The sequence below is a fragment of the Prionailurus viverrinus genome, chromosome B4 (genome assembly GCF_022837055.1).
Source record: "Prionailurus viverrinus isolate Anna chromosome B4, UM_Priviv_1.0, whole genome shotgun sequence".
NCBI lineage: Eukaryota > Metazoa > Chordata > Mammalia > Carnivora > Felidae > Prionailurus > Prionailurus viverrinus.
Window position 1 is genome coordinate 111,687,081 of NC_062567.1, and position 16,155 is coordinate 111,703,235.

Here is a 16,155-nt window from a genome sequence, read left to right on the forward strand (position 1 = left end):
ACTATCCCTTTCTTAGGGAAAAATATAAAAGGCCATTTGCTTTAAGTAACTATGAAAAGTGATACCAGAAAAGTTTATAAATATAAAGCTACATGAAGAACGTTTAAACATGGATGGACACACTGCAAAACTCGAGGGGCAGGTCGCTTTACCGACTGTCTTAATCAGCTAACGCTGTCATAACAAAATACCACAGACGGGGCCACTGTAAGGACAGCAATTTATTTCTCCCAGTTCTGGAGGCTGGGAGTGCTTGATCAAGTTCCCAGCCAATTCAGTGACTGATGAGGGCTCTCTTCTCAGCTTGCAGATGGCCTCACTCTCAGTGCCCACACGTGGCAGAGAGAATCGGCTGGCTTGTACATCCTCTTGCGACAGCACTAATCCTAATGGACCAGGGCTCCACCCTTAAGCCCTCACTTCATTTTACTTACCCCTCGTAAATCCACATTGGAGGTTAGGGCTACAACATATGAGTTGGGGGAGTGGGCGGGGGACACAATTCAGCTCACAACAATTAAAAAAATGCCTTTTTTTCTGGTCAAGTATACCTTGGCCAATGACCACCCGGATGGGTCGAGAGGCGAAAATATTGCAAATTCCATTAGTGGATAGATGTGTCCTAGGCTTAGCTGAAACCATTGCAGATACCAACTGAGTTACCTTGGATCCACATGAAATACATCACAAATACAATGTCTTTAAAGGCGGAAGCATGGGCTCACATCAAGTCTCTGCTTGAGGGGGAAATCGGTTTAACAGTAATGCAATTTTCTGATCCACATGATTGGAGTTTCCCAAGCTGCGAGCCTCCTGTGCCCTGACACTGCCCTGTCTTGCTTTCTAAGGGATTCTTTGATTCAAAAAACACCACCTTCTGCATACTATTTCCAGCCCCAATTACACCTTTTTCTCCTCAGAAAGCACAAGATTCCTAGGTGTTTATCTGTTTCTCTTTGATGATTTCCTCTTAGTTGTGAAAACTAATTGCAACAAAAAGGTAAAATGCTGCTATTTCTAAATAAGTCTGCTAAATAAGCTTAGAAATATTTCTAAATAAGTTGTGTTAAAAAATATAGAAGATTGTTATACATAAGATTGGATTTCATCCTCTAAAAAATGGAGGCATGATGAAACGGAGGCATCCTCTAAAAAATGGAGGCTTTTTTTAGTCTTGCAGCTCTGAACTGAAAAACAATACCAAAAGCAAATTACATTTCTTAAAGACGTCAAACAATGCACACATTTTTAGAACGACTTCGTCTGTGTACTAGTGAGGTAAGTCCCAGAAGCCTGGACTTTTGGCCTCACCTGCCTAAGCAAATGAAACAAACAAAAACAAACCACTTTCATCCATGGTGGCCTTTGTCCACCACAGCGGCCTTGCTGGGATAGCAATGCGCATCAGTGCCTCCCCAGGTTGTCCGCCACAGCAAAAGCAGCTGCTGTCCTGTGCTGAGGTGATCTCCATCCCTCATTCTGATTTGAAAGCTCACGGGGGTTCTGAGAAATGACGATTTGGGAGCCAGGGGTGGGAGAGAGTCCCGAGCTCTCAGTGCCTACTTGTATATAAGAGCTGCAGAAGCCAATTCATGGCTGGCTGGCGTCACAAAAGAGTGTGTGTGTGTGTGTGTGTGTGTGTGTGTGTGTGTGTGTGTGGCTAATGCCACAAAATCTCTTCTGAGAACAGGGATTTTTCCCATCACTTAAGTGTTGATGGTTACCACGATGGTTGTTGTTACCGCACGTTAAGCAACAGCCTTGGGGTCTACTAAAGGCTTTCTGATCTCCCACTTCCTAGTGTGCTCCAAGTGGTAGCGGGAGGGGGGCCTCCTCAAAGGCTCTCAGACACCTGCCCTTAGAGTGGGGAGGAGGAGCTACGGTCTGTCTTAGGTCCTTGGAGATGTCCAATGTTGTTTCATTCTGCCTCTTTACCAAATGACTAGCTTTGCACAGATATAAGATCGCGAACTAGATAGTTCACATCTTTTAATAACCTAAGCTTCTAGGCAGCATGGTGGTAAGCTGCGCTAAATAATTTAAGGCTCTTTAAGCAATAAAATAGATACCCATTAATCAATCTATGAATAGCTGATCGGTGTTTGGGAAGGGAACGGTGCCACCAAATATGAAGAGTCACAGTTTGGAAGGTCAGATGGCCTCCTATTTTAAGCTACCCAGACCATCCTATCTGAATAAGTCAAGCCCTAAAAAATCTCTATCCCCTTCACAAACCTTGACGCGAACACAGCTTGCTTTCACTTCAAATAGTGGCAGAAATGAGAACAAGTGAACTAATGGCAGCCCGTATTAACCACAAGCTAATATGCTGGTTTCATGCTTCACAACCGGATTCCAAAACAAAGAATGGCATGTTTAAATTCCTCTCTCTATTTTTTCCTCTTTGCTATTTGATGCACAATATATGTCGTGCAAATCACAATCTTTGACATTCTTTTTAAAAAACTCAGCATCTTATATTCAGCGTCTTAAATAATTCAATTATTTACAAATAATAGGCATGGAATCTATTTATCAGTGTTAGATTCCACGGATGGATGGAGTTGGCCAAAATGGGGCTCCCCTTTCTGATTCATCTAGCATAGTACTAGAGAGACTGGAACTGAAAATCTTCCCACTCATGTGATGGAAATTTAAATGTTTCCCAGTCATGGACCTCACCCATTATTTATACAGACAATTAAACTTGGGTACCTGGAACACTGTGTACTTTACGGCTTTAAATCACTATGTATTGATGGAAGGCTTTTGTGTGTCTCGCGTCCATGAAATACAGCCAGACCAACACTAAACCATCCTACACACCTAGAAAACTGATTGGAGAATTAACACAACAATCTGCACAACCTGAACCACAGAATTCAGCAGGTACGCGGCGCGGAGAAGTGAACTTGGGGAGCGAGAAGGTGCAGGAAGGGTGGTACTTTTGCGAGTGGAGAGAGGATGGAAACTGGGTGGGGTAGGGGGGTGGAAAATACGGGAAAGGCACCCCTCCCCAAAAGCAGCTGGAGAGAAAGTAGAAAATTGGAAACAGCCGCAGGGACTAAACTAAAAAGGGAGAAAGAAGGAAGGAGAGGGTTTAAATTCCATTAAGACTGTAAACAAGGGGAGCGCAAAGGCTGCAACTCCACAGCTCCATACCTGGAGGCGCTCTGGTGGGAAGGGCAAATCCCCAGGAACAGAGTGGGGTCCGGGAGGTTCTCGGGCCACACAGGGAACAGCAGTTCCACTGCTGGAAGGACATTTGGTAGAGACTGTTGAAGCCACCTGGTCCCAGCAGACCCCAGAAAACGGCCACATTCGCTGGTGCTGGAACAAGGTCCTTAAGGGTGAAGCCTGGTGCCCGATGTGTGTTGTGATTTTCTATAATCCCTGATGCGCTGCGGCAACACTATCTCTCGAACTTTTTCTGAGGCGGGCTGGCACCTGGCTGTAGTCCTGGGGCACCAGCAGCAGCAGGGTCCAGCTGGCATTCCTGGGTGCAACCGGCATTCGGCCATTGCTCATTCAGCCATTGCTCAGTGAGACCCTCCTGCAGAGAGGTGGAATGGGTCAAAGCCGTAGTCCTTCAGAAGTAAGGAGCCGGAGAAAACAGCCCCATCTGAGACAAAATTCGGGAGAGAGGTACTGCCTGGGGCCTGGTCACAGAGAGTGAAAAAGCGGGGAGTGGATGAAAGCTGAAGACAGAGGACGGGTCCGCGATTGCTGATCCTGGAGAACAGACTGAGTGGCGCCATTTTTCACCGCCCCTGCGCAAGCGCACACGCACCTATGAGCGCCGCAACAATCCACCCCAGTAGGCTAGCAGCGCCATCTAGTGGAAAGTGGCGCCGTTACACTGAGCCCCACCCAACCGGGCCAACTTCGATCTTCAAGGACACAAGTCTCATTGCCGGCTTAGTTTATCAACTATAAAGCACGGACTTTAAACTATAAAACACTGACTATGAAACACTGACTTCTAGGGGAAAACGAAGTAATTTTAGTCCTACTTCAGTCTGTTAATAGGTCCATCTATTCAATTTTCTTTTTTTTCTCTTAAACTTATTTTTCTTGAATACAGAAAGAGAAAAAATTCATTTTTATTTTCAATTTTTACTAAAAATATTTTTATTTAATTTTTATCACAATATTTTTTACTTTTGTGTAAATTTTTTCAAATTCTATTTCACTTCCATTATTTTATTTTAGTCTACTTCAGTGTATTCACCTTTTCAAATTTTCAAGTGATCTCCTTTTTTTCTTTTCTTTTTTCTTTTTCTTTTTTCTTTCCTCATTTCTTTTTTTTTCTTGAATGCAGAAAGAGAAAAACCTCATTTTTACCTTCAATTTCTATTAAAAATATTTTTCTTTACTTTTTTTACTATATTTTTTGCTTTTATGTAAATTCTTTCAAATTCTGTTTTACTTCCATCATTTTATTTTAGTCTACTACAGTGTATTCACTTTTTCAAATTTTCAAACGATTTGCTTTTTTCCTTTTTTTCTTTTTTTTCTTTTTTCTCTTTCTCATTTCTTTTCTTTTTCTTGAATATAGAAAAAGAAAAAATTCATTTTTATTTTTAATTTTTAATAAAAATATTTTTCTTTAATTTTTTTCTACTACATTCTTTACTTCTGTGTATATTTTTTCAAATTCTATTTTACCTCCATCATCTCATTTTAGTCTACTTCAGTGTATTCATTTTTTCAAATTCTCAAACAATTTCCTTTTTGTTTCTCCCCCCCCCCCAATTTTTTTTCTCTGTCAAAGCACTTTCAACACCCAGACCAAAACACACCTAGGATCTAGCATCATTTATTCGATTTGTGTGTGTGTGTGTAATTTTTTTTATTTTAATTTTTCTACCTCATTAATTCCTTTACTCCCTTCAAAATGACAAAACGAAGGAATTCACCCCAAAAGAAAGAGCATGAAGAAATGACAGCCAGGGATTTAACCAACACAGATACAAACAAGATGTCTGAACCAGAATTTAGAATCACAATAATAAGAATACTAGCTGGAGTTGAAAATAGATTAGAATCCCTTCCTACAGAGATAAAAGAAGTAAAAAATAGCCAGAATGAAATTAAAAATCCTATAACTGAGCTGCAATCACGGATGGATGCAGCGGCGGCAAGGATGGATGAGGCAGAACAGAGAATCAGCAATATAGAGGACAAGTTTATAGAGAACAGTGAAGCAGAAAAAAAGAGGGAGATTAAGGCAAAAGAGAATGATTTAAGAATTAGAGACATCAGTGACTCATTAAAAAGGAATAACATCAGAATCCTAGGGGTCCCAGAAGAGGAAGAGGAAAACTTCCAAACTCTTTAAATGAAGCCAGCATTACCTTGATTCCAAAACCAGACAAAGACCCCACTAAAAAGGAGAACTATAGACCAATTTCCCTGATGAACATGGATACAAAAATCCTCAATGAGATATTAGCCAACCGGATCCAACAATACATTAAAAAAATTATTCACCATGACCAAGTGGGATTTATACCTGGGATGCAGGGCTGGTTCCATATCCACCAAACAATGTGATTCATCACATCGATGAAAGAAAGGACAAGAACCATATGATCCTCTCAATAGATGCAGAGAAAGCATTTGACAAAATACAGCATCCTTTCTTGATAAAAACCCCCAAGAAAGTAGGGAGAGAAGGAGCATACCTCGAGATCATAAAAGCCATAGATGAACGACCCAATGCTAATATCATTCTCAATGGGGAAAAACTGAGAGCTTTCCCCCTAAGGTCAGGAACAAGACAGAGATGTCCACTCTTGTCACTGCTATTCAACATAGTGTTGGAAGTCTTAGCCTCTGCAATCAGATAACACAAAGAAATAAAAGGCATCCAAATCGGCCAGGAGGAAGTCATACTTTCTTCTGCGCAGACGGCATGATACTTTATATGGAAAACCCAAAAGATTCCACCAAAAAACTGCTAGAATTGGTTCATGAATTCAGCAAAGTTGTAGGATATAAAATCAATGCACAGAAATCGGTTTCATTCCTCTGCTTCAACAATGAAGCGACAGAAAGAGAAATCAAGGAATCGATCTCATTTACAGTTGCACCAAAAACCATAAAATACCTAGGAATAAGTCTAACCAAAGAGGTGAAAAATCTATACACTGAAAACTATAGAAAGCTTATGAAAGAAATTGAAGAGACACACACAAAAAATGGAAAAAAGATTCCATGCTCCTGGATAGGAAGAACAAATATTGTTACAATATTGATACTACCCAAAGCAATCTGCATATTCAATGCAGTCCCTATCAAAATAACACCAGCATTCTTCAGAGAGCTAGCACAAATAATCCTAAAATTTTTATGGAACCAGAAAAGACCCCGAATAGCCAAAGCGATCTTGAAAAAGAAAACCAAAGCAGGAGGCATCACAATCCCAGACTTCAAGCTATACTACAAAGCTGTAATCATCAAGACAGTATGGTACTGGCACAAGAACAGACACTCAGATCAGTGGAACAGAATAGAGAACCCAGAAACAGACCCACAAACGTGTGGCCAACTAATCTTTGACAAAGCAGGAAAGAATATCCAATGGAATAAAGACAGTCTCTTCAGCAAGTAGTGCTGGGAAAACTGGACAGCGACATGCAGAAGAATGAACCTGGACCACTTTCTTACACCATACACAAAAAAAAAACCCTCAAAATGGATGAAAGACCTAAATGTAAGACAGAAAGCCATCAAAATCCTCGAGGAGAAAGCAGGCAAAAACCTCTTTGATCTTGGCCACAGCAACTTCTTACTCAACACGTCTCCAGAGGCAAGGGAAACAAAAACAAAAATGAACTACTGGGACCTCATCAAGATAAAAATCTTCTGCACAATGAAGGAAACAATCAGCAAAACTAAAAGGCAACCAACAGAATGGGAGAAGATATTTGCAAATGACATATCGGATAAAGGGTTAGTATCCAAAACCTATAAATAACTTATCCAACTCAACACCCAACAAACAAATAATCCAGTGAAGAAATGGGCAAAAGACATGAATAGACACTTCTCCAAAGAAGACATCCAGATGGCCATCATCAGGGAAATACAAATCAAAACCACAATGAGATACCACCTCACACCTGTCAGAATAGCTAACATTAACAACTCGGGCAATGACAGATGTTGGCGAGGATGCAGAGAAAGAGTATCTCTTTTGCATTGTTAGTGGTAATGCAAGCTGGTGTAGCCACTCTGGAAAACAGTATGGAGGTTCCTCAAAAAACTAAAAATAGAACTACCCTACGACCCAGCAATTGCACTACTAGGCATTTATCCATGGGATACAGGTGTGCTGTTTTGAAGGGACACAAGCACCCCCATGTTTATAGCAGCACTATCCACAATAGCCAAAGTATGGAAAGAGCCCAAATGTCCATCAATGGATGAATGGGTAAAGAAAATGTGGTATATATATACAACGGAGTATTACTCGGCAATCAAAAAGAATGAAATCTTGCCATTTGCAACTACATGGATGGAACTGGAGGGTATTATGCTAAGTGAAATTAGTCAGAGAAAGACAAAAATCCTATGACTTCACTCATATGAGGACTTTAAGAGACAAAACAGATGAACATAAGGGAAGGGAAACAAAAATAATATAAAAACAGGGAGGGGACAAAACATAAGAGACTCTTAAATATGGAGAACAGAGGGTTACTGGAGGGGTTGTGGGAAGGGGGATGGGCTAAATGGGTAAGGGGCACTAAGGAATCTACTCCTGAAATCATTGTTGCACTATATGCTAAGTAATTTGGATGTAAATTTTAAAAAGTAAAATAAAATTTAAAAAAAAATACGTGGTATTAAATAAATAAATAAATAAATAAATACACTATGTATTGGAGGGAAGTGCTTTCCAAGATCCAGAAAGAATCGTTAGCTGGAGTTTAAGCAATTGTTTCTAAAAATTGATTTGGTTAAGGACGCACCTTAGGTATGTGCATCAGTGTCGATTTCCTATTTATTGCATTATTTTCTTCTTTGCTTTGGGAAACTTGGAGGTTCAGGCACTGGTTTAATGTGTCCTTCGCTTACTGCTGAGCCGTGAACAGTAATAAAAGAGGGTGGTTCGTGTATGGTACTTGATCAGCCCATTCCACTAGACCGATTGGTGGTCAAAAGTATCGATCCACTCCACGTGTCTGGCATGTGTCTATTTTCATCAGTCAGCTTAGCTGTTTGCCGTCATGGAGTTTTATATTGGCCTTGTTTTGGTAATAAGACGTGAATCCAATTTAAATCTTCGTAAGATACGCCTGGTTCCTATGTGACTAGCACTCACTCTATGAATTAATTCTGAAAAAACTGTTGGACTTGGTTTCCAGTGCTTGGATAACTCAACTCTACCACTCACTAACTGTGGCTTTTTTTTTTTTAATGTTTATTATTTTTGAGAGAGAGAGAGAGAGAGAGAGCAGGAAAGGGGCAGCAAGGGAGACCCAGAATCCGGAAGCAGGCTCCAGGCTCTAAGCTGTCAGCACAGAGCCCAACGTGGGGTTCGAACCCACAAACTGTGAGATCATGAACTGAGCCGAAGTTGGAGGCTTAGCCAGACTGAGCCACCCAGGTGCCCCAACTGTGGGGTTTTTTTAGTCCCATAGCTCTGAACTGAAAAACAATACCAAAAGCAAATTCCATTTCTTAAGGATGTCAAGAAATGCGAGGCATTTGAATCTTCTCAGCCACAGATTTCTCCTGGTGAAACAGGAATATCTACCTCTGTGATCAGGAGAGTGAGATGGAATAACGCCTGTAAAGCACTCAATACACTATTGTCAGTATTTTGATATCACTATTAGTACAATTGGTATTGTTAAAGCACTGGTAAACAATGATATGCCTGCCTTACAAGTCTAAGATGTTATAATAGCTCTGTGGAAAGAAATATGTCAGAAATGAAGATATATATATAGAGAGAGAGAGATGGAGAGAGAGAGAGAGATGCGCACGTGCACATAAAAATGTAGGTGTATATGTCAAAAATACATATCATCTTATTCATTTGCTCAAGCATTCCCTGAGTGTCTCCTGAGAACCAGGCACTCTGTGGGCACCCTGGAGTTAGAAAGACAAATAAGAAACAGCCCTTGTTTTGGGGGGAGTCCTCAGAATAATCAAAGATCAATAGTAAACCCTGATGTGGAAGCCCTGGGACTCAGTTTCCTCAGTGCTGGGGGAATGGCCTGTGTTCAGAAGGAAGCAGAAGGGGATTCTGCCGCATGTACAGGCTCCTAGGAGACCTGCTGAAGCCAGGCTGGTGGGGGTGAGGGGATCACCTTTCTGTCCTAAGGGAGGAGCAGGAAAAAACAGGAGCACTACCCATGGTTCTCAACTCCCAAACCAGCAGCCAAGCCCAGAGCTTTACTGACAAGCGTAGGGTGACCTTAAACACGGCAGAGAAACACTACACAGTGAATGAATGAAAACACACCTGAATAATAATGGCAAACATTGACATCGTTGTGTTATGTAACTAAGTTATATATGTCAATGCTTTGCATGTTAACTCATGAGTGGAAGCAAACTTTCCCCAAGAGCAGATGGGCTCCACGAAGAGGCAACATCTAGAACCCGAGCCTTCTGCCCTCTTGTCTGTTCTTTCCACTTCTGCTGGGATTTGCTGAAACGTGACCTGCGCAGGCTGAAAGGCCTCGTATTTGAATCGACTGTGACCCCTTGGGGTCTGTGTAAGCTGAAGTCTGCCTAAGGCCAGAAGACATTTCTAGAGGAAATGTCCCCTAAAAAGGGGAGCAAAGCCTTTGTCCGTGAGTGTGCTCCCCAGCCCCATCCCTGCCACTGCCCCCGGGGAGCCCCCCTCCCTGGTCAGCCATGGCAGAGGGGGTGTTGATAGGCAGAGACTCAGCACCGGGGCCCAGAAGTACTTTTGTCTGCTTGCTTAGTTTACTTTTTCATGGGGAAAAATGCCATCATCAGAGGCCATCCTAGGGCAGGAAATTTTTGTCACTCCAGCGGCCACAGTCAGAAGGTGGTAAACGGACTTGAGGGCAGGAGGCTGTCAGAACCCCAGGGCAGGAGTGGAAGCGGCTTACTTAGGCTGGGGGCTCAGGTTAGTGTCAGCCCTGCTGCCTCTAGGGACTCGACTTTCTGGGAAATCTCACATCCCTGGATTACCTTGGGAGATGCAGGTTTTTTCTTTTCTATTCCTTTTTTTTTTTTTTTAATAAAAACTATCTTTTTTTAAAGCTGTGTTTCCACCATTTTTTTGTTATTTTCTAATTTGTTACTACCATCTCGTCCTCTATACATTCATGTATTTTTTTCCTCATTCCTCTCATCTATTATTTTGACTGTCCAGATAGTACATGAACCAAAATAGCTGTAGGATGGGAGAGAATAAAGGGCTAAAAAAGAAGAGATGGGGCTTTGGAGTGATTGACAACCTAGTTTCAAATCCCGGCTGTATCATTTGCAAGCTGTGTGACCTGGGGAAAATGAAATCTGCTTCCTTATTCGTAAGTAGGAACTAGATGACTTACTCAGTTGCTGTGTGGTTTAAATGATACAAAAAGGAGGGGGAAAAATATACAGTGCCCAGGAATAAGGATTTAATAAATGGTGTCAGTTGTATTAATTATTGTTAATTGCTATATTAGAATGTCAGGCAAGAAAAAGGGCGATTCTTGACCACATATTTTCTCTCCTCGTTTTATTTTACCAGCCTCGCTGGACCAGTTCCCCTGCTTATAATGTTCCCTGTACCCATGTTACAAATCAAGCAGATGACGGATACCTTGAATAATTGAGAACTACAGTTACAATTTTTGAGGATAACGGATTCCAAAATCCAGCCAAGAACAACCACCTCATCTGAAAAGCCTCACTCCCTACAGAATATTTATAAGGAGAAAAATCAAGGGGTAAAACAAATTCACTCAGATCTTTTTTCCCCAGAAAGTTATTTTAATAGTCCTCCCATCTCAGAGAAGCTGACAGAATGTCATGCCCTTAACAGACTTTGTTGTGGTAGAATTCAGGAATTAGGAACTTTAGACTGCTATGAGTATTACCTGTGATACTAGAATAGTTCTTGCAGTTAAGAAAATGAAAGTCTTGGGGCATCTGGGTGGCTCAGTCAGTGGAGCGTCCGACTTTGGCTCAGGTCATGATCTCGCCGTTCACAAGTTCGAGCCCCACGCCAGGCTCTGTGCTGACAGCTCAGAGCCTGGAGCCTGTTTCAGATTCTGTGTCTCCCTCTCTCTGACCCTCCCCCTCCCTCTGTCTCTCTGTCTCAAAAATAAATAAACGTTAAAAAAATTAAAAAAAATAAAAGAAAGAAAGAAAGAAAGTCTTGCATTTGCTCTGATTTTGAAATGAGGCCCAACCTCTTCCGGTGAGTCTGAGTTAAACCCACACATTTCATCAAATACAAATAATGACAGGGGACATGCATCAGCTTATGATCCTCCAGGAATAAAAAGTCAGTGCTCTCCTCCTTCTCTCTGAAGTACTCCTTGGTATGACCAGAAAGAAGACAAGCCTGGTTTGGTTTTTGTTTGTTCCCACACATAAATTAACTGCATGGACTGCAGAATTTTACTCCCTGTGTTGTATTAATAATTCAAGGAAGACGTTTTTATTTTAAAAGCACCTGCCACATCAAAAAAAAAAAAAAAAAAAACCAAACAATAAAACAAAATAAAAACACGAGAATTACTCTCTCAGTATCTCCTGTCATTTCTCCAAGAGACCAGCTAGGTAATGACAGAACAGACTTTCTTTTACAAGCACAGAAACCACACCAACACTTGTTTTTGTTTGTTTCACATCTCACATAATTTGTAGATGCTGAATTTTGAGTCAATTTTTTGGCCTGTTAATGAAGCACTCAGGAGACTTGGTATTTTTGGTACATCTTACTTTGTCTATAGCCCTTGCTTCGATGGGATTTCACTTTAAATACAACAGTAACATTTTAAACAGGAGTGGTGGATGAAAGAGACAACAGTTACATTGTTTTCCATCTTTTTATTATCTGTATTTTACATACACACTATCCACCTAGCATGCTAAATTTCTTCTAGAAGGTGCCCATTTTCCATCACATAAGCCATAACTGCATTTCATCAAGCTGCAGAAGTTGTTAGCTAAGGAAGAAAGGGTTCTCATATTTAAGTGGGCTCTCTTTGGGCATGGTAGTGAAGTCTTGTTCTCGGAATCAATTCTTTTTGTTTGTTATCTACATAAACTTTCCATATTCATTGAGAATATTCAAAAACTCTAGGTTCTTGTCCTGAGAAACTGGATTTAATATTAAACGATTTCTTTTGCCTATGTAACCTTTTTCTAGCGTTTGGGCTGAGAAATGCTTTCCTTGTACAACATGAAAACAGATATCGACGGTGTGTACAGCAATGTTCTTATTCCAAACCCAAAGAGAAAATATCAAAGTATGTATCTCAGTTGTGCAGGTTTTGATTCTTCAGACCTGACATAAGGAAGAATCTCCCCCCCCCCCCCCCCCGCCCAAGCCTCTTAAGTAATGGGAAATGGGAAAGTTTGTGTATTTCCTTCGCCGGCTTTGGGAAGGGCAGAGGTTAAGAGGGGGAAGGATGTGGACATCTAGTCCCTATCATGCTCAGAAATCTCAAGAACTGACCACCTCTTCACACTCACAGAGCCGACACAGCTCCTTCATTTTCGCCTGGAGCAGAACCTCAAGCAGCCTTGGAGTTGCACAGCTTACGTGAAACAATGGGAAAGAACTGCTTTGGATTGCATGATTGACTTTTAAGGTGTTCCGACTGTGAACGTCCTGGTATGCAAATTATGTGACGTCAGCTCAAATGAGGGGCCACCGCAATAACGAACCACCTTTGAAGATACGCCAGTGTTCAGAAAAGAGGCCAGTGTTGACTCAGCTATGGCACTGAGAAGCAGCCGCCTGACTGGTTTCTCCATCTTAGAAGTTTTCTTTCCCCAGGAAGGTTTTCATCACGGCAACAACGTAGCCAGACAATTAACGCGGTGTTGCTTTAGCCCTAATAACTCAATTTCCAGGGTCACCTCCCTCAGTCGGCTTTGCAAATTATGCCACTTGTTAAGAACTATTTCCATACAAAATGGAAATTCAAGGAATTCAATTTTCAAACTATTTATATTCTCAGTGCTCGTTTTTCTAGTCATCACGGACTATTATGATTCCTTGATTATTCATAACTCTTTTCCCAACTTCCATACCATTCTCATTTAATCCACTTCCATTTTCAGATGATTAGAGGTATTTATGACATATTAAAGAAAACGGGAAACATGCAAGTGTTTCGTTAGAGGTATTTATGACATATTAAAGAAAACGGGAAACATGCAAGTGTTTCGTTAGTCTTCAGTTTTAAAGAGCAAGTCAATAAATACAAAGGAAAATATTAGTCCAAATATGTGAATAATTGTCAACATTCTCTCCCTATATATTATATATATAGTATATATGTATTATATATTATTTTTAACAGAAAACATGGATGACACAAATAACAGCAGCAATATCTTGCTTCACCAAGAACCAGGAAACCAAGAAGATATCTTTATTTACGTCGCCTGCAGAATCCTCTGAAATGTAAGAACCTAAAACAAATGGTGCATTTTTTAGACATTAGGATTAAGGTATTCTTTCATTCAAACTTTTCTAACACTTATTTAATGATGAGCTAGAAAGAAATGTGCATTTTATTTTTATTTTTTTTTTCAACGTTTATTTATTTTTGGGACAGAGAGAGACAGAGCATGAACGGGGGAGGGTCAGAGAGAGAGGGAGACACAGAATCCGAAACAGGCTCCAGGCTCTGAGCCATCAGCCCAGAGCCCGACGCGGGGCTGGAACTCACGGACCCCGCGAGATCGTGACCTGGCTGAAGTCGGACGCTTAACCGACTGCGCCACCCAGGCGCCCCAAAATGTGCATTTTAAAGGAGTTCCAGAATCTGAGGATTTGAGCTAGGAAAATCCTCATTATAGAGGAATAATGACCGCAACAAATTTGAACTCTGAGGAATTTTTTGGCAGGTATATAACTGATACCTTATCATGTTTCAGTAGGGCTCGCAAGAGGTTTGAGTGAAGTATGGTGCTATTAGAATTTGTAAAGGGTGAAAGATCAGATGAATGGAGGGTCAGAAGGAAAGCAATGTCCACTGCTTGTGCTCAGTGTGAATTCTAGCATCTCACTTTTGTGTATGTCAATAATGAAACCATATTTCCTACATGGCTCATAAACCAGTCTTAACTGCTTTACAGTCCTACCTCACATGCAATGATAATTCTTTTTTTTAACTTTTTTAAATGTTTATTTTTGAGACACAGAGAGAGAGAGAAATGAGCAGGGGAGGGGCAGAGAGGGAGACACAGAATCTGAAGCAGGCTCCAGGCTCTGAGCTGTCAGCACACAGCCCAACGCGGGGCTTGAACTTCCGAACCGTGAGATCATGACCTGAGCTAAAGTTGGATGCTCAACCCACTGAGCCATCCAGGCACCCCTAAAGCGCATTGATAATTCTGATACAACTTTGGTTGCTTTTTTAACAGATTAAGCAATCAATAAGGTCTATATTTAACAGTTTTTAAATTCCTATTTGCCAACAGTTTACTTACCTCAGGTATACTTGGTAATACCCTAAATTGAAAGTAGAAAATCCCAGAGATTAAATGCCCTTATTTTAAGGGGGAAAAAAGCAAGTGTCTGTTCCAGTTTCACCAGTTAACACTTTTATATGGAAGATTTTCATTGAAATAGTTAAGGTAGCTTTCTCTGAACCTCACTTTTTGAGGAATGAACGATGAAGTTTGTCATGAAACCACTTTCTGGTTTGAGTGTTGTGTGTGCTGGCATAGAACAGCCAAGTTTATTTGGCAGAGAGCACTTGAAATGTCATTAGAATCTTTATCAAGTAAAAGTAGCTTGAATTATACTGTCATGGTGGAATATACTATTAACTTCATTTAAAAAAACGGGTTCTTATAGTCAGATCATATCAAAAGGAAATCCACAAATTTCAATTTCAGGAATGGTAACTTCTGCAATTTCCAAAACGGACGTATTGCACTTTTCAATTTGGGCTGGAAGATAAGTGATACGTTAACTGATCTCCTTAAGTTGGAGGATGAGACAGAGAGGATGGGGCTTGAGGAAGTCATGACGTGCAGTTAATTCTTTGAGGAAAACACAGATTTCGCCGCACTGCAGCATAAAGGCTCTTGTCCAAGGGCCAAGCACTATTGGAAGGGAGGGGCAGTCTCTATATAATTTCAGATATTTATTAAGAATAAGTTGAATTAAAAGGAGAATCTCGAAAGCAATTAACTACTGTTAATGTCTAAGAATAAATGAGAAAAAAAAAATGGGAGGGCCAAGAATGGGGACTAGACTGCAGATGAGTTCCTAGAGAGGGGACCTGGATGGGATTGAAAGCAATTACATCCAGAAGACAATACAGATATGTGCAAGAGAAGATTTAGGAAGAAATATCTGACCAAAAAATAATATATATATTTTTAGAAAAAAAAAATCATCTTGTAGAAACTTTTAAGTATTTAAAACCAACCTAAGAGGAAGGACACGGACAATAAGTGTCTTCTAAGTCCAGGGGCACCTGGGTGGCTCAATCTGTTAAGTGTCTAACTTCAGCTCAGGTCATGATCTCACAGCTTATGAGTTCGAGCCCCGAGCTGGGCTCTGTGCTGACACCTCAAAGCCTGCAGCCTGCTTCAGATTCTATGTCTCCCCCTCTCTCTGCCCCACCCCTGCTCACACTCTGTCTCTCCTTCAAAAATAAATAAACATTAAAAATTTTTTTAAAAAATCCTGTGAGTCCAATAGGTAATTATATGTATAAAGAACTCATTTACCCTTAAATCTCATTAAAGGGAAAGACTGAGTAAATTAACATCAAGATGGAAAACAGCTGAAGAAGAATACACTCGACGCAAAGAACTATTAGTATTCCCATGTTCATCACAGCACTATTCACAATAGCCAAGAAGTGGAAAAACCCTTAATGTCCACCAACAGATGAACGGGTAAAGAAAATATGGCATATACATACAATGGAATACTATTCAGCCTTTGAGAAGAAGGAAATTCTGCAATTTGCA

At 40.7% G+C, this 16,155-nt stretch overlaps 1 protein-coding gene across 1 annotated transcript in view; it reads left to right on the forward strand.

The window, feature by feature from the left end:
• Nucleotides 1-13,628, forward strand: part of PLEKHG7 (pleckstrin homology and RhoGEF domain containing G7) — a 59,716-nt gene extending 46,088 nt beyond the window's left edge. The window contains 5 exon segments of the mRNA XM_053447933.1: nucleotides 921-999; nucleotides 8,041-8,195; nucleotides 12,359-12,417; nucleotides 12,420-12,458; nucleotides 13,521-13,628. Of these exon segments, the coding sequence (XP_053303908.1) occupies nucleotides 921-999; nucleotides 8,041-8,195; nucleotides 12,359-12,417; nucleotides 12,420-12,458; nucleotides 13,521-13,628 (440 nt within the window).
• The last annotated feature ends 2,527 nt before the right edge of the window (nucleotides 13,629-16,155 follow it).